The sequence below is a fragment of the Macaca nemestrina genome, chromosome 11 (genome assembly GCF_043159975.1).
Source record: "Macaca nemestrina isolate mMacNem1 chromosome 11, mMacNem.hap1, whole genome shotgun sequence".
Classification (NCBI taxonomy): Eukaryota; Metazoa; Chordata; class Mammalia; order Primates; family Cercopithecidae; genus Macaca; species Macaca nemestrina.
In genome coordinates, this window is record NC_092135.1 from 94,863,552 (window position 1) to 94,890,984 (window position 27,433).

At 40.6% G+C, this 27,433-nt stretch overlaps 1 protein-coding gene across 6 annotated transcripts in view; it reads right to left on the reverse strand.

The window, feature by feature from the left end:
- The window catches only part of LOC105468161 (ankyrin repeat domain 44), a 325,806-nt gene that overhangs the window by 125,275 nt on the left and 173,098 nt on the right, over positions 1-27,433 (reverse strand). For all 6 annotated transcript variants that reach the window (XM_071073123.1, XM_011718206.3, XM_011718203.3 and 3 more), the window contains exons 4-8: positions 25,154-25,224; positions 14,726-14,926; positions 14,269-14,356; positions 11,522-11,664; positions 10,213-10,425 (exon numbers count right to left, since the gene is read on the reverse strand). In XM_071073123.1, the coding sequence (XP_070929224.1) occupies positions 10,213-10,425; positions 11,522-11,664; positions 14,269-14,356; positions 14,726-14,926; positions 25,154-25,224 (716 nt within the window). The remainder of the gene's footprint in view (positions 1-10,212; positions 10,426-11,521; positions 11,665-14,268; positions 14,357-14,725; positions 14,927-25,153; positions 25,225-27,433) is intronic.

Consider the following 27,433-nt stretch of genomic DNA (forward strand, 5'->3'; position numbering starts at 1 on the left):
TGGTGAAATGCCATCTCTACCAAAAATACAAAAATTAGCCAGGCATGGTGGCGCATGCCTGTAATCCCAGCTACTGGGGAGGCTGAGGTGGGAGAATTGCTTGAACCCAGGAGGCAGAGGTTGCAGTGAGCCAAGACTGTGCCACTGCACTCCAGCCTGGGTGACAGAGTGAGATTCTGTCTCAAAAAAAAAAAAAAAGAAAAGAAAAACAACCTGATCTGGAACCCTCCACTATTCCCTGCATTACAATTCCATTTTTAAAAAAAATCACTTTTAAAATAAAATAAAATAAAATAAAAAAGAAAAAAAGTTAAAAAAAGAAAAAAGAAAAAGAAAGTAAATAAAGAAAAAAACAGAAAAACAAAAACAAAACCATAATTTTTCATTGTTCCAAAAGAGAATCTCTCACTTCACTCAACTCATTAGAAGTTACAGGACTAAGGCATGCAACTTTTTAGGAAATTGCCTTTTGAATGATCAGCTGGGAATGTGTGCTGAATTCATGTATTTCTTACTATTCATGATAGAAATTATGAAAGTTCCTGACAGAGATTAAGCCAAAACACAGAAAATGTACAACATCTATATACCAATCATCATTATACTAAATACCAAGGTACCACATATGTAACTAAGAAATAGTAATTTACAGAATTTATTCTGAAAATAGGCCCAAAAGAAAATATTACTGTTATTTTAGAATAAAAGTATCTCCAATAGAGAGAATGTATTTTCATCCAAGTATTGTTATCAAAAAAATCTATGTAACACTTATTTTTCTAAGTCTCAGAGGAAACATTTCTCTAAGTTTGAGGTTAAAATACGAGGTTTTAAAAAATGCATGTTCATTTTGTGATGAAATCCAAATATCTGTACTTTAAAATGACTGTTTTAAAAACTCCATCTTGGAAAACAAATAATAATTTAGGTAAGTATTTCTTAGAGTGGACTGAGGACTGCCTACATCTGAATCACCCAGGATTCTTGCTAGAAATATGAATTCTGGGCCAGGCACGGTGGCTCACGCCTGTAATCCCAGCACTTTGGAGGGCCGAGGCGGGAGGATCATGAGGTCAGGAGATAGAGACCATCCTGGCTAACATGGTGAAACCCCGTCTCTACTAAAAATACAAAAAATTAGCCAGGTGTGGTGGTGGGCATCTATAGCCCCAGCTACTAGGGAGGCTGAGGCAGGAGAATGGCATGAACCCAGGAGGCGGAGCTTGCAATGAGCCGAGATTGCACCACTGCACTCCAGCCTGGGTGACAGAGCGAGACTCCAAAAAAAAAAAAAAAAAGAAAAAAGAAAAAGAAAAAGAAATATGAATTCTGTACCTCTGTACCTTAACCCTGAACTACAATTGGGGTAAGAGGGTCCCATTTTTAGCCCCTGCTTTGGACTGTGGGCTAAAATAGGTTATAAAACCAAGGTTTTAACACAAGAATTTTATTATATTCTATAAGTCTATTTCTTAGAAATAAAAAAGGGATTACACATAGTCTGTGCCAAGAAAAAAAATTTAATTAGAACAGTAAGTTCATCTTAATTGAAAAAAAAAAAAGCATATATCATTGTAATTCAATGTTCTCAGGTAGATGTGGGAAGAAAAGAAATAATAGGATCTTCTCTCCATCTTATATGAGTATAACCTGAATCAGAACAGACTGAGAAAGGAAAGTTGAAGCTTGATAATACTTTTAGAGGAAAAACAGGAGCAGTCAAGAGAATAAGATACAACACCATCGCTGACCATGAGACACACCGGGAAGGAGAGCTCCTAAAAGTTATCTGATTCCAGAGCTAGGCCTTAGTTGTCAGGACTGCACACAGTTCTAAGGACTGAAACACCTGGGAACTACTTTGGAATAAGGATTTAAAACACCTGCTTCCAATTAAAAAGTGATGACACTTCAAGATAAATAACTAAGGAGAGAGAAGGCAGAAATTGTGGAGTTGGCATTAACTTGTCCCTAGGTGGAGCTATTTCTTTAAATTTTGCTCCAGTGCTTCCTCTTAATATGAAACCATAAGTAATTATTAATTAAATATATCTAAAGCTATAACTACTTCAGCATTTATAAAATATCTTCACACTATTTAGCTAAGCAATTTTCCATGCCTAGAAAGGAGCTTAAAGGCTTTACCAAGGGGTAACCACCAACTTGGTGGTAGCTATCTAAGTTGCAGGCAGAGAGACAAAGCAGAAGTGATCTCTGAAGTGTGTGGTGGGCAAAGCCAGTCCCATTTCAGGGATAGCAAACACCACAACCTTCTTTTCTCTGAGAGTGTTTGTGCCTTTGGTAAAGGGACAAGCAAATGGAGATGACCAAAGTTAGGTAAAATGCAAAGAACAGCCATATGATCAGTGGTGACAATTGCTTTGCATCCATATTCGCATATCTTTGCCTGGATTCATTTATAGCCAGAGTCCAGGCTACAGCTGATATTTTTTTCTTCACATAGGGAAACAGGTAGATAAGGTGGGGAAATTGGGACAGGAAGCATTAAGAGTATCATGGCAGCCATTTTGGGGCAGCTTTGTTCATATGATATGCGTGTAAAGGGAGCTCATTATTTCAAAAAGCTATTGAAAACCAATGAAACTCAAAAGGGTAATACTTTTTATTTAGCCCTTAAAAGTTAGAACTCAGAATATTAAAATTGAGACTAGGGAACCCTACTGAGTTTCATGATCTGAGAAATTGAAATTTATCATGCAGGGGTCCTGGCTGTTGCTACTATTCCTAGAACTGCACACAAAGATAAAACATTCCTTGCATTCTCAAAAGAGAGAATATGTGTAATTCTTCCATCTATTCAAAGCTTTTATGAAAATCTTTTTCTTAATTTCTAGTCTCCCTCCAATTTTCTAGCTACATTTTCCCATAGAATTTAGGGCTTTGAAATTTTTGTTATTTTGATAATCCATTTAATTAAGCAAGAAGCGCTTCTATTGAGTTAGGCATAATCAAGTCATAAAGGAAAAGTACTGAGGATTAAAATATTTTATGACAGATATTAGTACTCTTTCATGGCAGAACTCAGCATTGCCTAAGGAAGATTAATCTTTGAACTAAAAGGAGTGTTTATATTTTCTTGACCACCAGTCTCCTCAGAAATCTGTTCTTTTTTTCCTTTATTCCTAATGCCTTCTTTCCTCATCTTCCAATATCCCATATACCTTCCCTAAATTTACAGACATTGTTACTCCCCAGGGTATTGAAAGCATAATGTTCTTTGTGGCATGGTACACCCCTGGGGTCACGCAGCTCAGTGGCCCTACTACAGAGCAATAAAGCCTCTATGGGATAACACTAAGTCCAACCTGGGGTTAGGGGTGGGGTCAAATAAGGTGAGAAACCCAATAAGTCTTCCTAATTCAATGGAAGAGCCATCTAAAATACTGGTGTGAAAAAGCCATACATAGTCCAATTTATTTTGTTTTGTTTCGTATGGTTCTATGGGCAAGAGAGACGGAATGTGCTTGGCTCACTCATTCCTCTCCTTTTCCCCACTTCTCCAAAGTTCTAAGTACTCTGTCCCTATCACTGCCTACTCTTGCCTATTCCAGTTTTCACCTTCAACTTCTCCAACACAACCTATTCCATAATTTGGTCCTGGTACATACAGAGAAGGGAACTGATCCACTTCAAGCAGACATGTTTCAACTCCCATCTCTTAGAGCTAAATGATCTAAGAGCCCACAGATAGAAAAGAACTGAGACCATGCACAGGCTAAATGTCAGTGACCAGGAGGTAGACAACCTGGCAATGGCAATTTCTGAGTCTGTCTTTCTAAGTCGTATCCAGCACAGCTCTATGTCTAGTGCCTTCTTTAACGCTTACTTTGAAAGCTTACTAAAAGAGCCTTGAGATGCTACAGAAATTACAATGTGGTCTCTAATGGGGAAGAAAAAATATTTTATACTTTCTCATGTTCTACCTATTTACAAATTACAAGTAAACCATCAGTGGATTATTGTATCAGTAAAATATATCTTTATTTTATCACAATTAAACTCTATTATGAAGTCAAAAAACAGAGCCAGAGTCAATCAATCTAAGTAAAATGAGGAACTGTGAAATGCAGGCTGAACACACATCCCTCCTCCTCTTCCCATCCATCTTTTAATTGCTCATGAAGACATAACTTTTACTGTTTTGTGAGAATAGAGGAAAACAAAGTGAACATGTGGGTAGGTACTGGCTGCATTTCAATATGCTATTTCCCTCAACCTTTGGAAAATCTAAACAAATACAAATTGTCTTGCAATCTACAAACACTTTCAAAATCCAAGGAGCAATGTGGTACAGGGAGATAACAACTTTAATTAGACAGCTACCTCCAGAGTCAGACAGGATGGCTCTATGGAAATGTTAGATGATCCATGCATCCAGAGTGGATCTGGAATAACTAAGGAGGGTTCAAAGAGAATTAGGAAATTGGAGGATACAAACAGAATAGATGAAGGGAGACTGAGAATGAAGGCTAGATTTGATTCAAAATCCTATTTACACAGATTCAATCATAATGAACCCAAATCTCAGAGTTTTAAAATGGCATTTCTTATATTTGAGTTATGATTAGCAGTCCACAGGCAAAAAATAAATATTAAAACTAAGGAATTATGCTTTTCAGCTCCATTTGTGGAAGGGAAGAAGGGGCTGTAAAAACCAATGTATCACAGCAGTTGAAGTCCCTTCTCCAATCTGAACTGACCACTGGTCAGTTAACTGGAAGCAGTAGGCAGCTGTGCCAGAGAGTAGCCTTCTAGCCTCAGGTCTTGGGCGCACCAAGAGCATCGGTGGCATGTTTTACAGATGGAATGAAGCGCATCAGACAACCCTGTGAATTAATTAAGTGGAGGTTGGTAAAGAGAGTGCCTTAAGTTCCAATAATTTCCCTCCCTTTGAAGGATTCACAGGATGTCCTTCAGACACCAGGATGGCAAGACAGATGTCTACAGTTTTGGGAACATTGACAGTTTGGCCACCCGTGTGCTTCCTGCCCCCTCAACACCATGCTCAGCGACTTCAGCCCCACACAAAGACTCCTTCCCAACCTCGGACGACAGTTTCTTGGTCTCTTTGATGCCCCATTCTTTTCTGTCTGCTTTCCACCTTCATGAAAACATGACACTCCTTCCTGTCTCCTCTAACTCCTTTTTTCATCCGTTTCTCTGGCTCTTTCTCCTCCTCCTGATCCTAAGAGTAAAGGGCTGTCTCACTTTCTGTACTCGTGCCATTACATACTCTCTCCTTGGGCGGTCTCGTCCCTTTCTCCTGGTTTCAACAATCACCTTTACGTGAATGAAGCAACCTACATTTTTTCTTCTGTTCTCTACCAGTTTCTCATGCTAGAACACCACATTTTACACTATCGAACTTCTCAGACTGGCTATACCAAAACCTAAAAATCGGCTTCTCAAAAACTAAATGTATTGGTTTAACTCCCTAAGCCTACTCTTCCTCCTGACATCCTTCTTAAGGAACATTAATGATAACATCTATTTTTCTAGTGCTTATCATGTGGCAGATATTATTCTACATGGTTTATGTGTGATAAAGCTGTTTAATGTTCACAGCAGTTCCATGGAGAAGATACTATTGTTTCCCTAATTTCACAGATAAACTGAGACACACAGAGAGCTTGTTTATGATTATATAGATACTAAAAGTCAAGGCTAGGATTGGAATTTAGGCAGTCTGGCCCCAGAACTGAAAACTACTCTGCTGTACCACCTTTCTTCACTGGATTTCTTTCTTTCTTTCTTCCTTCCTATTTTATTTTATTTTTTTGACAGAGTCTTGCTCTGTTGCCCAGACTGGAGTGCAGTGGCAGGATCTCAACTCACTGCAACCAACGCCTCTCAGGTTCAAGCAATTTTCCTGCCTCAGCCTCCTGTGTAGCTGGGATTACAGGTGCGTGCCACCACACCCAGCTAATTTTTGTATTTTTAGTGGAGACTGGCTTTCACGAAGTTGGTCAGGCTGGTCTCAAATTCCTGACCTCGTGATCTGCCTGCCTGTACCTCCCAAAGTGCTAGGATTACAGGTGTCAGACACCACGCCTGGCCAATTTTTGTATTTTTAGTGGAGACAGGGTTCTACCATGTTGGTCAGGCTGGTCTTGAACTCCTGACCTCAGGTGATCCACCCACCTCGGCCTCCCAAAGTGCTGGGATTACAGGCATGAGCCATTGCGCCTGGCCTCTTTGCCACATTGCAATCCTTACATTAGTCTTCAACTCCTCCAGTTCATGTCCCGCCAAGTCTTGCTGATTGTCTTTCTCCAAAGCCTCTCCCTTCAGTCAGCTCCTCCCCGTTCCCCTGTTCCCTTATTATCTCTTACCAATGCCAGTTTTATTGATTTCTAGTTATCTGCTAATCAGCTCTCTCTAAGTCTGCTACACCTGGGTTTTCTTTTTTCCAAAAGTGAAAATAGCTTTCTCGTTTTTCTGGATATAAAAATGACATGCTCTGCCAGGTACAGTGGCTCATGCCTGTAATCCCAGCACTTTGGGAGGCTGAGGCAGGCAGATCACTTGAGCTCGGGAGTTGGTGGCCAGCCTGGGTAACATGGCGAAACCCCGTCTCTACAAAAAATACAAAAATTAGCAGGGTGTGGTTGTGTACACCTGTAATCCCAGCTACTCGGGAGGCTGAGGCCAGAGGATGGCTTGAGCCTGGGAGGCAGAGGTTGCTGTGAGTCGAGATCCCACCTCTGGCAGCAGAGCCAGACCCTGTCTCAACAAAAAAATAATGATAATAACAATAAAAATAATTTTTTAAAATTATCATTGTTTCACAATCAGAAGACAAAAGCAAATACAGGAAAAAAAACCTAAAGGCCAGGCATGGTGGCTCACACCTCTAATCCCAGCACTTTGGGAGGCTGAGGTGGGTGGATTGCTTGAGCTCAGGAGTTAGAGACCAGCCCGGCCAGCATGGCGAAACCCCCTCTCTACAAAAAATACAAAAATTAGCTGGGCATGGTGGCAGGTGCCTGTAATCCCAGCTTCTCGGGAGGCTGAGGCAGGAGAATCACTTGAACTCAGGAGGCAGAAGTTGCAGTGAGCTGAGATCCTGCCATTGTACTCCAGCCTGGATGACAAGAGCAAAATTCCATCTCAAAAAAAAAAAAAAAAAGAGGAAGGAAGGAAGGAAGGAAGGAAGGAAGGAAGGAAGGAAGGAAGGAAGGAAGGAAGGAAGGGACGACCTAAATCATAATTTTGTCTCTCTGCAGTGATAATTGTTGCTAGCATATTGGTACATACTCCAGAGATTTTTCTCTCTCTTTGCATCATCTACACACATAACCATAACATTTTAGCATTAAAAAATGAGATATTTCTTTATTGCATTTTTATTTTTTCATTGAATAATACTAGGTATTATTAGCCATTTTGATATTTGCCATTCTTTAACACAAATGTACGTTTTTGTATTAGTTTGTATTTTTCTAATTACCAGTAATACTAGTTTTTCATAAGCTTAATGTACTTTTTATTCTCGCTTGTGATCTGACTTTTGCTCCATGTTTTCTAGTAGTGATCACTTTTTCTTATTGATTTGTATGAGCTCTTTATATATCAAGCATATTAACTATTTGCTTATCATGTATATTGAAGAAAATTTTCCCTAAGTTGTTCTTATTTGAATTTCATGTTAGAGGTTTTGTTGTTGTTGTTTTGTTATATAAATATTTAAGACTTTTTTGGAAGTCATATATACGATTATTTTCCTTTATGTTTCCTGCCTTTGGTGTTCTGTGACCAGATTACTGTTTTTAATGCTCAGGTCTGATCATATGGCCCCTAGAATTATTAGTGGCCTGCAGAGCCTGGAGAGGCCCAAGCTCCCTGGGCTCAAAATCAGCGAGTAGATGAGTCCTCTTCCTTGGTCAAATCACATTTCAGCTCATTTCTGGCTCCTTTCTGTCATACAATTAAAAATAAAAAAGTTTTTTACAGACAGGCTCTCACTAGGTTGCTCAGGCTGATCTCAAACTCCTGGGCTCAAGGAATCCTACACCTCAGTCTCCCATGGAGCTGGGATTACAGGCCGAGCCACCATACTTGGCATGTTCATAAAATTATACTCTATTCGAGACAATCAATTGCTATTCTGAAAATTTGTCACATCTTTCACCACTATTAGAAATTATAAAAAAAGCCGGGCACGGTGGCTCAAGCCTGTAATCCCAGCACTTTGGGAGGCCGAGACGGGCAGATCACGAGGTCAGGAGATCAAGACCATCCTGGCTAACACGGTGAAACCCCATCTCTACTAAAAAATACAAAAAACTAGCCGGGCAAGGTGGCGGGCGCCTGTAGTCCCAGCTACTCGGGAGGCTGAGGCAGGAGAATGGCGTGAACCCGGGAGGCGGAGCTTGCAGTGAGCGGAGATCCGGCCACTGCACTCCAGCCCAGGCGACAGAGCGAGACTCTGTCTTAAAAAAAAAAAAAAAAAAAAGAAATTATGAAAAAAATAAAAGATTTTAATAGTGAATAGAGAAGCTTATTAAAATAGATTGATGTGATATTCTTGAAATTACACCTTAGAAATCGTATTTTTCAAAACCAGAGACAGAATACACTGGGACCTTACTTCAGGAGCCCTGTGTGCTGGGAAGAAGGGAAGTCTGGGTTGAGTAAAAGGTTTCCTAGCACAGCTTAGGATATTCTGCTACAATCTAAATGCATTCAAGTGATGTCACCCAAATTATGAATGCTGTGTGATAAGCTCCCCTTGGTTAGCTGTCACATGGCAAGCTGACAAGTTACCTAGAGGTTTTCCTATCCAGAATTCCCACCCCTTTTTGCTCATGCTGTTCTATCTGGAACACTCTCTCTCAAATTATCTCTATCCCTCCTCAACTCAACTACATCAATCTTCCAAGTCTCTGCTCAAAATCGATCTCCATTTCTTATTCCCAAGCAAAAAACAGGTCAACACTTGCTTCTTACAGTTTGCAATGCTTTATGCCTCTTCTCATCATATCTTCTCTTGCTCATAATTACCTGAGGGCATGTTATCTCCCTACTACATTATAAATTCCTTAAAGGCAGAGACTGAATCTCATCTTGGAGCACTCCTTCAGTACCAAACAGAGGGCACTGGGTAGTCTGTAGTAAATTTGCGGAATAAAGGAATGATTGTGATGACCAGCTCAGTGCTACATCACTGAAGCCACTATTTGGGGTTTGCTTTAAGAAGGTATTGGCCAGGCACAGTGGCTCACACTTGTAATCCCAGCACTTTGGGAGGCTGAGGCAGGTGGATCACTTGAGGCCAAGAGTTTGAGACCAGCCTGGCCAACATGGTGAAACACGATCTCTACTAATAACACAAAAAATTAGCTGGGCATGGTGGTGGGTGCCTGTAATCCCAGCTACTGGGGAGCCTGAGGCAGGAGAATCGCTTGAACCCAGGAGGCAGAGGTTGCAGTGAGCCGAGATCATGCCATTGCATTCTAGCCTGGGTGACAAGAGCAAAATTCCGTCTCAAAAAAAAAAAAAAAAAAAGAAGAAGAAGGTATCTGAGAAGCTCTAAACCCACACTGGAGTTGGAAACAGGCCCACAATCATTATTAGGCCTCCCTTTGAATTCTTAGCAGCACTGCTCTATCAGCTCAACATTCACTTCAGTATTAGCTTCTGGGCCAAGTCAACATCCTAGAGATCCAGTATTTGTCCTGACACATTCACTAAGCTAACAAGAACACACGGCTGGAGCCTTGGTACCTCTCAGCTGATACCACCACTCCTGGGTAAAAATAACACAACCTGTTTTTTTGTTTTTTTTTTTGAGATGGAGTCTTGCTCTGTTGCCCAGGTTAGAGTGCAGTGGCACAATCTCAGCTCACTGCAACCTCCGCCTCCTGGGTTCAAACAATTCTCTGCTTCAGCCTCCCGAGTAGCTGAGATTACAGGCACCCGCCACCACGCCTGGCTAATTTTTGTATTTTTAGTAGAGATGGTGTTTCCACCATCTTCGCCAGGTTGGTCTTGAACCCCTGACCTCATGATCCACCCACCTCAGCTTCCACACAACTTTTTTTATGGCCTCCAAATCCAGGACAAGGCTGTGTGAGTCAAAGTGCTCAGGGTTCCAACTCACTAAAACATGGTATCATTTGCAGCAGTTGATTTTGCTCAAATAGAAGCTCAATGCAAAGGCATTCAACACAGAGACCAAGAGTGTCATACCTGAATGTTAACATCTGCCCCGTTGTTTACTAACAATTCAAGACACAAAGCACCATGAGTGGAGGCAGCAGCAAAATGCAAAGGGGTGAACCCATTATTGTTTGGCTGGTTCACGTTAGCACCGTAGTCAATCAACTCGTTAACCACAGCATCCTGTCCATTGTAGCAGGCGATGTGAAGCGCTGTATTTCCATAGACATTGATTTCATCAATCTGCAAAAGAGTCCAACACAGGGTGATTCAAGTCATTGGAGCCAGTTTACTCCATTTTCCACAAAAAGCATAATTGCTGTGGCTAGAGAAAGGAAATAGCCATCCGTCAATATAATTGTTCAGAGCTTACTCTTGCCCCAGTGTGGTCATCTTGGGAATGCTTGTCACCCCATGGTAAAGATCAGCAAAACGTCAATGTGGCAAAAAACGAACTGGAGAGAGAGAAGTTTCATCCTGGGGAGAGGTATTTTTCAGCTAACAAAGGGATAAAAGGTGAAGGGCAAAGCTGCTTTCAAAACACCAAAAGAGAAGTAAATCAGAAGAGAACAAAAAGAGTCCCACACTCTAGGGTTGGGGCACAGCAAACCTCAAGAAATGGTAGTGGATAGCAGGTAGTGGCTGCGGAGATGGCAGGAGAGGTGGCTGTGGAGCCTAAACACAGAAGGCAGGTCAGAACCTAATATCTGTTTTGCTCTGGAGCCTGACACCTCACCAGGTTCCATTTTAGTAGCAGAGCAGTGGTGCCGTCAGGAGGTGTGTTTCGTCCATGGCCCCCTATTGCTTTCTGAGACCTGCCCTGGGTGCCTGGTTTCATCATTATGGTTGTATAGCAACTTGGTTTTCCTTTCCTGGGGGACAGGATGTTCCAGCCTCATCACTGCTCCTGTTCTACCAGCAGAAGGAGAATGTAGCAGTCCGACTTCTCCAGCTCAAGAACAGACATTGCTGATGTTTGTCTCTGCCATTTATTCATTCATTTCTGCTGTAAGTCATGACTTAGAAGGCTACATTTGGAAGGTGGGATGCAGAACCTTGGCCAGTCTTTAAAAACAACTGGTTAATAAATATTACATAGAATCTATATGTCTATATATTTATCTATGTTGATATAGAAAGTTATTCAGTTTCCAGTTTTCCTCTGCTTAGTGTATGCCCCCACTGCCCTTTACCAGTTGCCCACAAAATCTTAAAAAGACAGGATGCTAGAAAACAACTCCCCTGCCCCTGAATTAAAGTGCAAACAGGATTTAACTTTAGAATAACAGAAATCTCACAAATACACAGGCCATGCAGTGATGCATTCATTATAGCTCACCTCCACCCCCAGGTTCAGGAGATGCTTGACAACATTGATCTGTCCATTGGAGGCCGCAGCATGCAGAGGGGTATAACCCTTCTTATCCTTACAGGTCACTTCTGCGCCATGGTTAATGAGCAATGCCACAACATCCAGGTGGCCTTTACAAACAAAGCAGCAGAAAACATCGTTAACCTTTATAGGACAATTTGCTGATTCATTTCACCTAAATTATCACCATTAGCTTTTATTGCCACCAGTATTTTGCTGAGTTATTTGTAAAAACTGGAAAATATTCATGGCAGCTATTCAACAAATATTTATTGAGTACCTCCTATAGTCAGGCATAATGTAAATGCTGTGGGAAGAAAAAAGATGACTCATATGAGCCTTCTCTTCAAGGAGATCTAGGTGATGCCTGTTACCATGCTAATGAATAATGGTGAGGTTTTGCCAAGATATCAGTAGAGAGCCTTAAAAAATGTTGTGTTAAAATGAAAGCAATGCTTTTGAAAACAATTGCCATTCCTCACTGAAAAGTTTAACAATGACAATTCAGTTAGGAAAAACTGATAAAAGAAAAAAAATAATGAAAATGACCATAGATTACTGTTTAATCATACAAAATTACTGCTGCTTAACTGTATTTGGACCCACAAAAATGGCAATTTCATATGGCTCAACTTAAAAGTATCCTCATGAATTAGAGGCCAAACAGAAAACCCTTCTAGTTTTAGCTCCTGTTAGCATTCTTTTCTACAATATTTTACTCTGTTCCATAATTCACCATATATAGAATAAGCCTGCACAACATGGTGAAATCCTGTCTCTACTAAGAATACTCTACTAAAACCCCATCTTTACTAAAAACTTAGTTGGGTGTGGTGGCACACGCCTGTAGTCCCAGCTGTTCAGGAGGCTGAGGCACGAGAATCGTTTGAACCTGGGAGGCAGAGGCTGCAGTGAGCCGACATAGCACCACTGCACTCCTGCCTGGGCAACAGAGCAAGACCCTGTATCAAAAAATAAATAAATAAACAAACAAAGAAAAAAGCATATTTGACCTTTCTTTCAGCACTGAAGACTGTTCAGTGCTTCAGGATCACTGCTCTAAATGCGGCTGAAAATTGAAGGGTAGAAGACAAGTACTGACTCCAGGACTCCGTGTGTGTGTTGGAGTCGGGGGAGGTATTGGCTTGTTTTATTAAAATTTGACTATTTTCTCCCCAAGACTTGTATATAGAAAATTTTTTTTCAATTATTAGTGGTGCTGTCTTAAGCTATTTGCCCTGGTTTTGCCTATTATTCCTATTTGTATCCTGATAGCACACAAAACAATGACTTGATTTCTTTAGAGTCATTTATCCAAATGCTTTAACTGTGTATACATCAGCAGAGAACAAGCTTGAAACTTCGCACTCTTTGAGTCCTATCCACACTAGCTTAGTGTGTGTTCGACCTACACAGCTGTCTCCCGCAGTCACAGGCTCCAGTCCTGCAGGTGCCACCTAGTCATTTCATATGCTTCAGCCAACTCGAAAATCCATGTCAACTTTTTTTAAAAAACATGCTAACGCTTGTAAAAGTTTAAGATTCTGTTTTTTTAAGCACAGGGATTCATTCAGACCCATCTTTAGCCACATACTTTATTTCATCCCTGCCCCAACCTATTCTTTCTCCCTATAATTAATGTTAATTTTTAAAGCGATGATAAAAGGCACATATGTTTGTTACAAAGGATTCAGAAAGGCAAAAAGGTATTAAAAGAAAACCAAAATCATCCACAATCATAAATACCCAGAGACAATCAATTAAAATTTTAGCATATAATATTTTCCAGGTTTGTTATTGCACAGATTTTTAAATGAAAATGAGAATTATTTTATTTATACTGCTTTATAATATGCTTTCACTTAACATATCACAGAATCTGTGTTAATAAACACTCATGGACTCATCACTGTAGTTACTGCAAAGGGTCCCCTTGTGTGGATCTTCCAGAATTTACCAAAACAGTCTCCTGGGGATGGGTATTCAGGTTGTTTACAACTTGGTGCTGATAGAATCCTATTTTTCTAATAGCAGGATGTTCTCCAATTAGAAACACAAAGGAAATATCTTAGTTCTTCATTTCCCACAAGTCTACACTTGGAATAAACTGTGAGATCTATCATTTGTCAGTGGGATTTGCCAACAAAAGTGAAAAGGAAAAACATAGAAATGTGACCTCTCCCAAGCGGGCAGAAATGAGGGCTGCAGGCTTCAGTTTGGTTGTCAGTGGACTATCAGGATAATCCTCAGTACTTCTGGTGCCCTTCACCTATAAAATAGCCAGAGGTTTGTCTTTTCTTCCTTTCTTCTTGTTTCTTTCAAAAATATTTATAAATTTAAAAAGACCAATGGAATTTGTGTCCTTGCTTTCCTAGCCAGTGCTCTTTCTTTTTAAAACACCTTATTTTACTGCCATGACAAGTTAAAATAAGCACAATCTGTGCAGCTTTCCAATCCAGACTGAAGCACATTCAAAGAGGCCCAAGCCATGATTCATTCCTCCTCTTCTTTGTAGGATAAATAAATATCTGACAAAGCAACTGCCCTACTAGAGCACACTATGCATGCCAGTAAAATGTACCAAATCTTCATTCAATTGCAACCCAAACTTGAAAAGAAGTCAGAATGGAGAAAACCTACATGGTCAACAAGAGACCCGTGGCTTATTTAGTTAAGGTTATCTGTACTTTGCTTTCCATGCATGGAATCCTTACCCATGTATGCTGCCCAGTGCAGAGCACGCCGGTCCTTCTTGTCAAATGCATTGATATTTGCCCCTTTGGCCAAGAGTAAATTGACCATCTGAAAGATAACCAACAAGGAAATCAAGCATACATTCTGTAATGGTGAGGCCTCCTCACTGCCTGCAGGTGATCTGAGCCAAATTAACATGAAATCTAAAGGCAGGTCAGAGATCTGGAGTTCTGACAAAGTAGAAATATGATGTCAGAGCAGGAACTGTGTCATGTGTGTCAGAGGAAAAGACTGAAGTGACAGCCTACTTTTTCAATTCATTGTGGCTCTAAAGTTGAGAATGATATAGATGCTGAAGGTTTGGTGTACAAATGTTTTCATCACATTCTTTAAAATCTCAGCAAGAAGATCAGTTTCCACTTGTGGCTGAAAGTGCCTGGAGGGAGCGTTCCAATTCTGAATGATAAAAATACCCACCTCCACGTGGCCGTTCAAAGCCGCATGGTGCAAGGCTGTGCGCCCCCCTCGGTCGGAGACATTGACACTGCTCAGCAGGGGAATGATCACTTCTGCACATTTGACAGCCTTGTTGGCTGCTGCCACATGAAGAGGGGTCTGCCAGTTCTTGTCCCTTGCATTGACATCAGCTGAGTGCTTAATCAAAACCTGTACTGCTTCCTACAACAAAAGCAGAGTTTGCAGAGGTCACTGACAGACGTTCAATCAATACTTAGTGCCGTAAGATGCTTCACCAAACCCTGGAACTATGGAGACAAAGGCCACCTGACCTTACAGGCTGGCTCCAGACAAGCCAGGTAATATCTGATAAAGATCAAAAGAGTGGCATAGATGAAGACAGAATCACTTTACCTTTCTTTGTCAAGCCAAGAGCCCTGGTACAACTCTAAAATCAAATAAACCTTCTAAGTATATGATGATGTCCTTACAATGTAGAAGGCACTCTTAGGCCAAATGAGAACACTGCGTGCGAGTGTGCATGCCAGGGTAAAATATCCATAGACAAAAAGGCCTCAGACCTTCTTGGGTCAGTTTATAAATCTTTGGTTCTCTCTGCCAACATCTTAACCCTCAGCCTCGTGTGATCAACAAGTAGTCAAGATGGAAAGTAACATCTCTGTTACCATCTCAACTTAAAGCTATGAGTTGTTTCCATCTTTTCCCAATCTTTTCCATGTTAGAATGTGTCACTTCTTTTGCCATTGTTGAGTTCCTTCACCTACATTGGACCTCCCATGTTTTTTCTTCTATTGGCCCAGTCAGCTCCCTAGCCTGTTGGTCTATGACTTTCAACTATGGTATGCAATGGAGTCATCCATGCAGCTCTTAAAAACACAGAAGCCAAGCATGGGCAACATAACAAAACCCTGTCTAAAAAAAAACAAAAACCAACAAACATATATACAGGTGCAAAAATAATTGCATTACTTTTAATGGCAAAAACCACAATTACTTTTGCACCAACCAGGAGTGGTGTTGCAGACCTCTAAGTCCTAGCTACTCAGGAGGCTGAGGTGGGAGGATCACTTGAGCTCAGCAGTTCACAGTGAGCTGTGATCACGACACTGCACTCCAGCCTGGGCAACAGAGCAAGACCCTGTCTCAAAAAAAAAATACAGTAGTTTAAAATTATTATGGAATGAAATTCACAGATGTACGGAATATTAGAAATGGAGAAGGCCCTAGGGTTCATCTGGGCTAACCCCTTCATTTCATAGGCAGCTTTATTTTATAGGTAAGATGACGGAAGTCCAGGGCAATGACCTGTCAGCCTGGCTGACTTACGGGCTCATGCATTTTCTAACAGGCCATTTTCTACTAGGCTTACTTGGTGAGTAGTCTCAGTCAAGCATCCTGACATAAATAGATTCAACAGTTAATTCTATTTAGTTATTTACATTTTTAAATCCTAAAGTTTTAGTCTGCTACACTGGCTTAATACATATAATAGAAATTTAATATAATATTTTGGCAAAAACAAAACTTTGATTAAAAACAGATAATTACCTTTTTTAAAACTGCATTTCTCTTTTAAAAGTTTTAAGCTTGGAAGCTCTTTAACTTGGTTTTACAAGGGAGTAATTTGATGGCTATTTAGGGAATTAATTTTTTTAAATTAAAGAAGTCTGCCTTCTCCTGTATCACATATTGGCTAAAAATTAATACCCAGGAGCTCACTCTGGCAGAAATATACATGGTAAAAAAGAAACTAATGTGGGGAGGAGGGAAGCTGAACACTTTCTGAATCAAGAAAATATTCTTTTTTTCTGTTAAAGGTTTTTGTTTTTTTTTTCCAACTTTTAAGTTCCGGGGTACATGTGCAGAATATGCAGGTTATATAGGTAAACATGTGCCATGGTGGGTTGCTGCACAGATCAACCCATTACCTAGGTATTAAGCCCAGCATCTGTTAGCTATTCTTCCTGGTGGTCTCCCTCCCTTCTCCCCACTGGCAGGCCCCATTGTGTGTCATTCCTTCTCATGTGTCCCTCTGTTCTCATCGTTCAGCTCCCACTTGTAAGTGAGGACGTGCAGTGTTTGGTTTTCTGTTCCTGTGTGAGTTTGCTGAGGATAATGGCTTCCAGCACCATTTGTGTCCCTGGAAAGGATATGATATTGTTTCTTTTTATGGCTGCATAGTATTCCATGGTGTATATGTACCACATTTTCTTTATCCAGTCTATCACTGATGGACATGTGAGTTGATTCTACGTCTTTGCTATTGTGAATAGTGCTGCAATGAACATAAATGTGCATGTATCTTTATAATAGAATGATTTATAATTGGATTGCTGGGTCAAATGCTATTTCTGCTTCTAGATCTTTAAGAAATCGCCACACTGTCTTCCACAATGGTTGAACTAATTTATTCCTACCAACAGTGCAAAAGCTTTCCTTTTCTCTGCAACCTCACCAGCATCTCGTTTCTTGACTTTCTAATAATCTCCATACTGACTGGTGTGAGATGGTATCTCACTGTGGTTTCGATTTGCATTTCTCTACTGATCAGTGATGTCGAGCTTTTTTTCATGTTTGTTGGCTACATGAATGTCTTCTTTTGAGAAGTGTCTGTTCACGTACTTTGCCCACTTTTTAATGGGGTTGTTTATTTCTTGGTAAATTTGTTAAAGTTCCTTTTAGACTCTGGATATTAGACCTTTGTCAGATAGACAGACTGCAAAAATTTTCCCCCATTCTGTAGGTTGCCTGTTCACTTTGATGACAGTTTCTTTTGCTGTTCAGAAGCTCTTTAGTTTAATTAGATCTCATTTGTCAATTTTTGCTTTTGTTGCAATTGCTTTTGGTGTTTTCATCATGAAATCTTTGCCCATGCCTTTGTCCTGAATGGTGCTGCCTAGATTTTATTCTAGAGTTTTTATAGCTTTGAGTTTTACATTTAAGTCTTTACTCCAGCAAGAAAAGCTTCTTTAACAGTGCTTTTCAAACTATCTGTGGTAAAGAACTAGTTTTTTAAAAAGTTATTTCAAATCTATCACTTTTGAGCCAATACTTTTATAAAATACAATTAAAAATCAGTAGAATAATAAAATGAAATAAAAACAAGATAAAAACTATAAATGTAATTATTTTATTGTTAAAGTTAATGGGCATGAAATTATCAAATTGCTCTAAAAGTTTCTGACCACCTATTCTTTTCACAACAGATAAGATAAAAGCTCACAGGCCAGCTCCAGTGTGCAGGCACACTGTGAATCATCACGCTCCTTCAAAGCCTGTGTTTGTTTGTTTGTTTGTTTGTTTTGAGACAGAGTCTCGCTTTTTCGCCCAGGCTGGAGTACAGTGGTGCCAACCTAGCTCACTGCGACTTCTGCCTCCCAGGTGCAAGTGATTCTCCTGCCTCAGCCTCCTGAGTAACTGGGTTATAGGCATGTGCCACCACGTCCAGCTAATTTTTTTGTATTTTTAGTAGAGATAAGGTTTCACCATGTTGGCCAGGCTGGTCTTGAACTCCTGACCTCAAGTGATCCACCTGCCTCAGCCTCCCAAAGTGCTGGGGTTACAGGCGTGAGCCACCGCGCCTGGCCCTTTCTTTCTTTCTTAATGAACAAACACCTGTGAAGATTCTGGTATTTCCCCCAAATGGAGGCATCAGCCCAGTTAACATTCTGTTTTAGGACTGTAGGCCTTGTTGGATGACATCCTGTAGCAGGCCATCCTATACAAGATGCAGAAATAATAGAAAGGAGGGGCTGTCATGGGATATCATATGGGAGGTAACTGGACATGACATTTGCAGTCAGTCAATTTCTACTTTTTACGACTCTTTTTATTTAACAAAAGGCCACTTCAACCTTGAAATAAGAAGTAGAAACATACACTGTGGCACATGGAAAAGATGAGAATAGGAGGCATGTGTCTTAGAAACTATCATCCTTAATATTTGTTTCTTTACTCTCAAATGTGCATTGCATTTCAGTGGTCATAAATTACTCATGGAAAAGTAACTGTTTATGACTACACATAGTCCCTGCAGCCATAAGCAATGTCAAGTTTTATAAATTACAAGTTGCTTTAGATAAGGGTCTAAATGTTATACAACTGTCTGTACTCTCCACAAAGCCTGGCAGGTGCTTTGCACATAGTATATATTCAGTAACTTTGGGTAGAACAAATATATTGCTGTAATCATCAGCAAAGTCTGTAAGTAATAATCTGTAAGTGTTAACAGTACATTACTGTGGGCTGATGTCCCTAAGGCTGCACTTAAGTCCTGAAGGCTTTTGCTATATTACTATAATCATTTGAGGCTTTTATCTTATGTCAATTGTAGCAATTTCATATTCTGTAAGAATTGTATAAATTGATGTCCAACCAATTTGCTTAATTAATGGTATTGTTCCTCTAAACGTACCAAAATACCAAGCACCAAAAAGACTCACCCATTATTTTAACTATTACTACAGCACAATTATTCTAAGAACTAGGAGTGCAAAAGCAGTTCGCTGGAGACTTTGGGATATGAAAGAATTCTAAACGAACTATTTAAGAAGTGCTAACTTTAACCATTAGGAAAGGCAGGCACTAAAGTATGACCAGTGTTTAATCTCAGGTCTCAAAGTGTGACTTGTAGACGACATGTATCAGAATCTTCCTTTGAAAAGGCAAATTTCTGGGCCTAACCATAGGCTTCATTCAGAATACTAGGGGTGAGGTTTTAGAACAGACAGTTTCAACAAACACCCCAGATAATTTAAATGCACTAAAGCTGGGCACCACTCGTCTACATTCTAATAGATCATAAAATGCTTACTTTCTTCCTATTCCAGGTATGACCTATGTTCCATACACGAACAACTTTTTATAATCATGAAGATAATTTAAAGAAAGCAATAACATTCTACTCTTCCATATAATGTTTCCAATTCTCCTGTCTACTAGCATTAAGCCCACAATAATGATCATGTTTTTTAGAGGAAAGGGTAGAACGTAAGTTTTTTAAATTTCGACTATAAAATAAAATGCTTATCCTGCTCAGCTCTGGGAAAGATTTGTATACCAGTTGGGTCTTCTGTCTGCACAGAAGCCAAAAATAGATGTGCTTTATTGGCTAGAACAGGCTCCGTAAGGGTGCTAATGGGAACTGAAGAAAGCAGCACAGAATGGTGGTTAAGTAGGCAGCTTCTCTAGTCACACTTTCCTCCACTTTCTGGCTGTGACATCGACTTCGTTGGCTCCCTACTAACTTTCTGAGATTACATTTCCTAAATTAGTATTGCCAATAGCATCCATCTTGAAGGGTGGATCAGAGGTTAAAAGAGAATAATATACAGAAAGTCCTTAGCATACTGCCTAGCAGACAGTAAGTACTTAATAAATGCTCATAACTACAACACGTACATAGACACAATGTCCTCACTCCTACACTCTAAAGACAAGATACAACCATTGTTAACCTTTCTAACCAAAAGAGTCTCTAGAATTGAGAAGTGAAAAGTTCAGCAGGTCTCCTCTGATACTCCTCTCAACTAGTTATAGCAGAAAGGGCACCTGGGACGGGCCAGCCACGTCTGCACATAGGCCACAGCAGCCTGCATATCTGGTTATCTCCCCAAATACTGTATACTAAAACTAAAAGCCACACTTTGTACACCCTTTAGGCCCCCTGTAGCACACTTAACAATGCCTTCCACCAAGTGTGCTTCCATAAATGTGTGTTAGACTTTCTGGGTTTGTGTACATTTCATTCCTTTCCCCTTGGGGAAAGTTGCTCTTTTCCAAGAAAGAAAAGCAAGAATAAGCTGAACACAGGAAATAATATGAAATAGGCTTCACAAGAACACTTCAGAATATTCCCACTGGCAGCCCCAAATCTTGCTTATCTTTGTTAGCTGGCACTGTAAAAGATGTTTCTCTAATATTTTAGTAAGGGCCTCTCTTCATTTCTTCACAGCCTAGGGAGTACACAGAAAAAAAAAAAAAAAGGAGAATGAGTTCAGAGAAGCCCTTAGGGAGCCAATAAGAAGACAGTGCTGTTGGGCTCTAAGCTGTTTCCAACCTGGGAATCCCCAATGTGCCAGACGTGGGGAGCAGGTCGGGGGTAGGAAAGGGTCGTGGGATTGGGTCTAGAAGGGAACACACAAGACAGCCTGGTCAGCATCAAATAAGTCTTCAAGATTTATCTCTAGAGCTCAGTTATATTTTGGGAGATTTTCAAGGGGTGTGATTATGTCTTGATTTACTTTCTTGTCTATGGAAGACATAGTGTCAGGCTTGGATTCATGTTTAATCAATATTATGATCTGGCACCCTTATTGCTATAACATATCAGGAAATGAACTTAGCAATGCACCTTATTTTTCCAGACACAGAAATCTGAACATAAATCTTGCCTGGATGAAAAGAAGACTCCAAAATTTTGACTTACACTGATATCTGTGTTATATGCAATTGTGAAACTAGCCTTGATTTTGCAGGTTTCAGTGGTTTAGTTGGCTTTTAATGTACACATTCCCATAAACATGCTTCAACTCTGTTCGCCCTGCATGCATAAACGATTATTACCATCAGCATTCTGATATGGTGTATACCAGTTCTATCTTACCAGTTGTACACAGAAAATTATTATAGCTTAAACTGAAAACCCAGTCTTTAATGAATAACTCAAAAAAACAATTCTTTTCTAACTAGGCAAGATGCTAGAAATACAATGGCAAGCAATAGACATGGCACAAATTTCAAGGAGCTAGAAGATCTTTTTAATTCAAATAGAACAACAATTTATATGGTAGTTTTGTATTGTCCTAAGTTAGCCGAGTTGAACTTCATTTCCCAGAATTCCTTTCCCTGTAGTACTCCCTTTAGGGTTGGCCACAAGAGATATCTGATGAGTTTTGGAAGGCATAAGTGAAACTGCAGCCTGACTGGTATGTTGTTGGGCACCAAGTAGTGTTGCAGCTTGCACACGATGTCACTAACTGGCTGGATCACCATATTGGCAAGGGGTAGTGCCTGGCTTGATGCTGCTTCAGATCCTGCCACATCTCCTTCAGTTTCTCCAATTCTTGGGCCAGGTGCATGCACAACTCCTTCTGCAAGTCACCCATGTCCATGATGTTGGAGGCAGTGTTAGACGGACCTCAGTTCCAGTTTGTCCTTGTTTTCCCCCATTTTACATCCAGTTTTTCCACTGTGGAGTCTGCTGACCTACAGTGACTTCAGGGCCTCACAGAATTCAAGGTGACAGCCTTACATAGACCACAGCAGCCCTACACACTTGTGTAAGATCTAATTCCTATAATAAATATCTTACTCTATCTCTCATGGTGGTTCTGCTTCCCTGGTTGAACCCTGAACCCTGAGAGATCAGTTACCTATATTTTACAAGCAAATAGGCTTTGAGGACAGACAGTATAGAGTTTACAAACTTTTCAATGAAGAAATGGTTTTAAACACATGGCCATGTAGTATCAGTGCTTACCAATCTAAGGAATAGACATGTACCAGCTCTCAGCTGAAACCATATATCCATCTTGATAAGTGCTAACAGTTAAACTCCAAAATACCAGTCCAAACCTTCTCTTTTCTTCCCCTCAAATCTGCTTTCTTTTCCCCAACTATTAGTTAGGAAAGGCATAAAATAATGGCAATAGAACTAAATTCCAAAGAAGAAGGAAATCTGAATTTAGGACTTCCACAGGACAGCAATGTGCTTGGAGTTAAGGTGTCTTCTCCACCGTCAGCTCTCACAATGGTTACAAAGACTCCAATTTTCTTTTCTTTTCCCTTTTTTTTTTTTTTTTTTTTGAGATGGAGTTTCACTCTTTTTGTCCAGGCTGGAGTGCAATGGTGTGAACTCGGCTCACCACAACCTCCGCCTCCCAGGTTCAAGTGATTCTCCTGCCTCAGCCTCCCGAGTAGCTGGGATTACAGGCATGCACCACCACTCCCAGCTAATTTTGTATTTTTAGCAAAGACTAGGTTTCTCCATGTTGGTCAGGCTGGTCTTGAACTCCTGACCTCATGATCCACCCACCTTGTCCTCCCAAATAGCTGGGATTACAGGCATGAGCCACTGCGCCCAGCCTAGACTCCAATTTTCATAAGAAACTGTCCAACTTGCTGTGACAAGATACTAATCTGAAGACATCATGAGTTCATATATTACCTAATTATTTACAATTCAGGATTTGTTTGCATTTAATTCCTACCTGGCAAGGGATTCTTTTTTTCCTCCCTGCAAACCTACAGAGGCAGTTGGTTACTTGGAGAAGCAACAAATGCCTTTCTCAGATAGGAAGGTCAGTCCATCTAGGCTGACAGGATTCAAACACACTAAAGATACTTACAGAACGCAGACTGGTTGTTGATGGAAAATGGATGTTTTGAGGATTGAAGTCTTTGAAGCTAGTTGAGCTAACAAAGGCAGAGATCACTTGGGAAAGGTCACAGAGCAATGAAATCATCTTTTTTGTGTCTTTCTTTTCCATTAGATTACATACTTCCTAAGAGCAGAGACCATGGGTCTTAGTTTTCTTTGTAGCTCCATCAGCTACAAAGAAAAGGTGCCTGGCATATAGGAGGTGCATATTGAATTATTTTCCCAACTAAAAAGACCTGGTTCTTGTTAAAGAGGAAACAAATCCATATATATTTTTAAAGAGACACTTAAATTTACTAAATTTACTAAAGACCAAGTGGTCTTAAAAGGCCAGGAAATACTCCTCTATGAAGGGGCTGGTCTCATGAAGCTGGTCATACCCACTCAGTCAGCTCACTACACTCATTTTCCCAAACAAAACAGAAATAAAATGTGGGACCATGAGAAGATTCTGAATTCTCCAGGGTCTGAGCCAGGTAATTTAGGATTATTTACCTCTCTCATTCCATGCAGGATATTTGGAAAGAGAACACAGTCAACCCCTTTTAAAAACTACTCATATCACAAAGCGCAGCAAGAAAAACGATGACTACTAAGCTGTCACCTACCAAGTATATTTTGAAATTTCTAGATAGTTGCCAAAGAGGAAAAGCTAACACCAACAATGGCCAAAGACACCTGCATCTTCTGTATATTCATTCTCAGCAAGACCTTTTGCTCCTAGGTGTACCTGGAGAACATCACCTTCTCCAGCAGCAGAGGAGAAGCTGCATTTGGTAAACTCAGCTATGGAGGTCAGTCATCCAGCACCAAGTACATAGAAGGTTAGAACCTCTTGTATCCCTGGATGGTGGGCATCTCCTCTGACCAGGCTTCAAGGCTGACATTCACCAGGGTTCCCTGCCACCCCCACCTTCACATTGGTCTTCTCATCCTTTATACTTCCCCTGAGCTACCTGATGCATTTACCATGGTTTGGTGATCATTCTCCCTGTCCCTGAGTGCTAGACTTGTATAAATAATAATAGATAATCTATTAGTCATCTTCACCCAAATTTCCAGCATTCAACAACAAATTATTTCTTGAGTGCCTAGAATGTACGAGGCTTGGGATACATCCAGGAACAAAGCCCAGATCCCTGCCCTCATGGAACTCCCACTCCAAGGACATGTTTGCTGAACTCAGCGTTCTCAAACAGAACCCACCAGCCTCCTGGCCCCTACTCCCCTGCTCTGTGCCTCTTCTGTTAACAGCATCACCATTTACCTACCAGCTTCTTTCCCACCTCACCCCTACTGGGTACTAAATCCTGCCAGGTTGACCTCTAATGAGCTCTCAAATCATGGACTCAGTTTTATGCCCTCATTCCAGCTGCTTCAGACCGCATTTGGTCTTATTGGCCCTCCTCCTTGAGACCCCTCCCCCTCAGCCCATTCACACGCTGCCACCACAAAGGTTCTCTGAAACACAGATCTGAGCATATCACTCCCCTGCTATAACCATTCTCCATTGCTCAAAGGATTCCAAGCCCTCTGCCATCTGGCCCAACCTCCATTATCAGACTTACCTTCTACTACAACCTGAGTTCCAGTTACACCTCACTGAGGCCCCCATTCACTCACTTCCTTGCCTCAGCCCTCCCTCCTTCTCCTGGCCTGCTAAGTCCTTACTCATTCTTTAAGGACCAGCCTAACTGACATCTCTTCTTGGAAGATTTCCTCTATTCAAGCAGGCAGTTAGTTGCTTTCTCCTGCAAGTCAATGATGATATTATACTGATCTGCTTTCTGCTTTGCCTCCTCCCCAGGCTGAGACTTCACTGAAATTCAGGATCATGCTGTCCGTGTTGAACTACCCCAGACACTCCCCAGCCCCACTCAGCACTATGTCTGGCATGCAGGAGATGCTCAAACAAACAGCTGTTCATTTTGGGTAACCCTCTTACATTAGAGGTAAAAGCCTTTTGCTTACCAGTAAGGATTCTTAATTCACTAGCAAGAATTTTTCTAGGCACAGTAGGTATTAGATTAAATTTGGTAATCACTCACTTCGCTTCTGGAAGCAACAGCCCGGTGCAGTGGAGTCAGCCACATGTTGTCCTTGGCATTTACACGAGCTCCTGCAACCAAATAGCACAAGTTAGAGGCATAATGGAGTCAAGGGAAGCCCTGCTGACGTTAAGTCAAATACTGTATCTTGCTCACATTTGCCTGACATAACTACCACCTCTTCTTTTCTTTGTATTAGTCATGTTCTGACAAGATTTGATCAAGGCTGAGGGGACCAGCAGAAATCTGCTTTATCTAAAAATCTGGGACTAGCCAGATATGTTGGTAAAAAAGAAGCCAGTTTCCATGAGGCTTTTGGATAGATATGATATCAGGCCTATAAATTGCTCACTACTTTCTCAAACTATGGGGTAGGCAGACAGGCTCAAGCATGAGCCAAAACCAGCTCACACTCAGAATTATGAGTGCCCATGCTCAGCTCTATGAAGTCATGCCATCATCATGGAACAGAAGCTCCCTGCAAATGAATTCACAGGAAGCAGAGTTCACCCACCTTCCATGACACCCTTGCCATTCTCCATGAGCACCAGCCCACCAAGTCTATGTCTGAACAGCAAAGATATCTGATATAAGCTTCCTTTTAGGGGGTTCAGGGTTTTGACTAGTCTTCTGGTCAGACTTGGGATGTTTTATAAAAGGGCTACAAAAAGGGAGGAGGAGAAAATATGTATGACATCTTTGAAGAAGCAATAAGTCAATTCTAGCCTTAGGATGATGAGGAAGGAAGCTCCTGAGGACAGAGAATGGAGAAACAAATCAAAGAAACTAGAAAGTAAGGCAGAGAAAAGGAAACACAGAGGTGGCCCCTCAGGACAAGGGCTGAGAAAGTAAGTCAAGGGGAAGCAGAAGCTGACTAATCTCCAAGAGGCTAAGGCCAGCTGATAGCTGGAAAATAGAAACTTTTTTAAAAGGCAGTGGACTTTCATGCATAAACGTGAGTTACAAGTTTAGTTTAAGGCACTGGCTAAAAGTAAATAAAAATCAAAGAACTTATACTATTCTTTTCTTTAACTGAAGAAGAACAAATGCCATCAACAGCATTAATCGTAGAAAACAAGAACATAATCCCTAAAAGACAGCTAGAATGCCTCCCCTCCAACCTCCATTTTGATGTCACTGGTTTCAGATGGGGTCAGGTACAAGGGTTATCACACTATGCTGTCAAGGTTGAGAGCCACTGATGAATTGTTGCTTAATTTATCCAGGTTAAAATTATTTAAATCCTAATTCCACTAACACCAGCTTGCCTGAAGGAGTTCAAACTCCTTACGTCAGTAAGGCCCACAGTAAAATCAGTTTGGGTGTGCAAAAATCAATAGGCATCTCTGGCCTCAGTAACAGGAAGCTGTGGGCTAAATGCTCTGGCATGAAATGAATGCGGTTTTGGAAGGACAGTGGGATTCATGGTCGGAGATGTAGATTAAGTTCTGATTTCAGCACCTGCTGGCCCAATGACCAAGAGTCACTAATCTGCACAATGAGGCTAACAACAACAGTATTAACACTTCTCTACCCATTTCACCAGGTGCTAAGGAGAATTAAGTGAATAGGAAAGTGCTTTGTAAATTGCAAGGCACTAGAAAAACATCAGCTGTTCTTATTTCCAAATCACCTCTAATGTCTCATTCACCTCTAAATCTATGATTCAGATTTTCAAAGGAAGTGAAAGGCATGATCCTTGCCCTACAAAGGAAGAAGTCAAATAGGAAATTTAAGAACACAACCATCACCTAAAGACTGTACAAATACATGTCTTTTTAAGACATGTATTTTTAAGAGCAAGAGAACTCAAGTGCTAGAGAATGCTAGGGAGAAGAAAATCCAGATGTGATTAAGAACAGCAAAATTGGTTAATTTTAAAACAAAATTACCACTACCAAAACCAAAGTTTAGATTTCTTCTTCTAAATATTAGTTTCAACACAGTGTCAGGTGATAGTCACAAAGTCTACCTTTCTGGTTTAGAAACACAGCATTTAACCCTTCAGATCTTCCAACACTCTGGATTCCAACCTTTTAAAATTACCTGCCTTTTGGTCAGGACTTTTCTTGCATCATAAATAAATATATTTATGACCACATTGTGTGGTATATTTGACCACACTGTGTTTCTGTCTAGTAAGCTGAGTGCACATTTATTTCTTATTTTGGGGCTGTTTCTTTGGCACCCATGTCACAAACATCTCTCAGACCTTATGCGTCCTAGAGAGCTGGAATTATTTTTATTATGGTCTTTGGCAGAGGAAATTTTGTGCTTTAA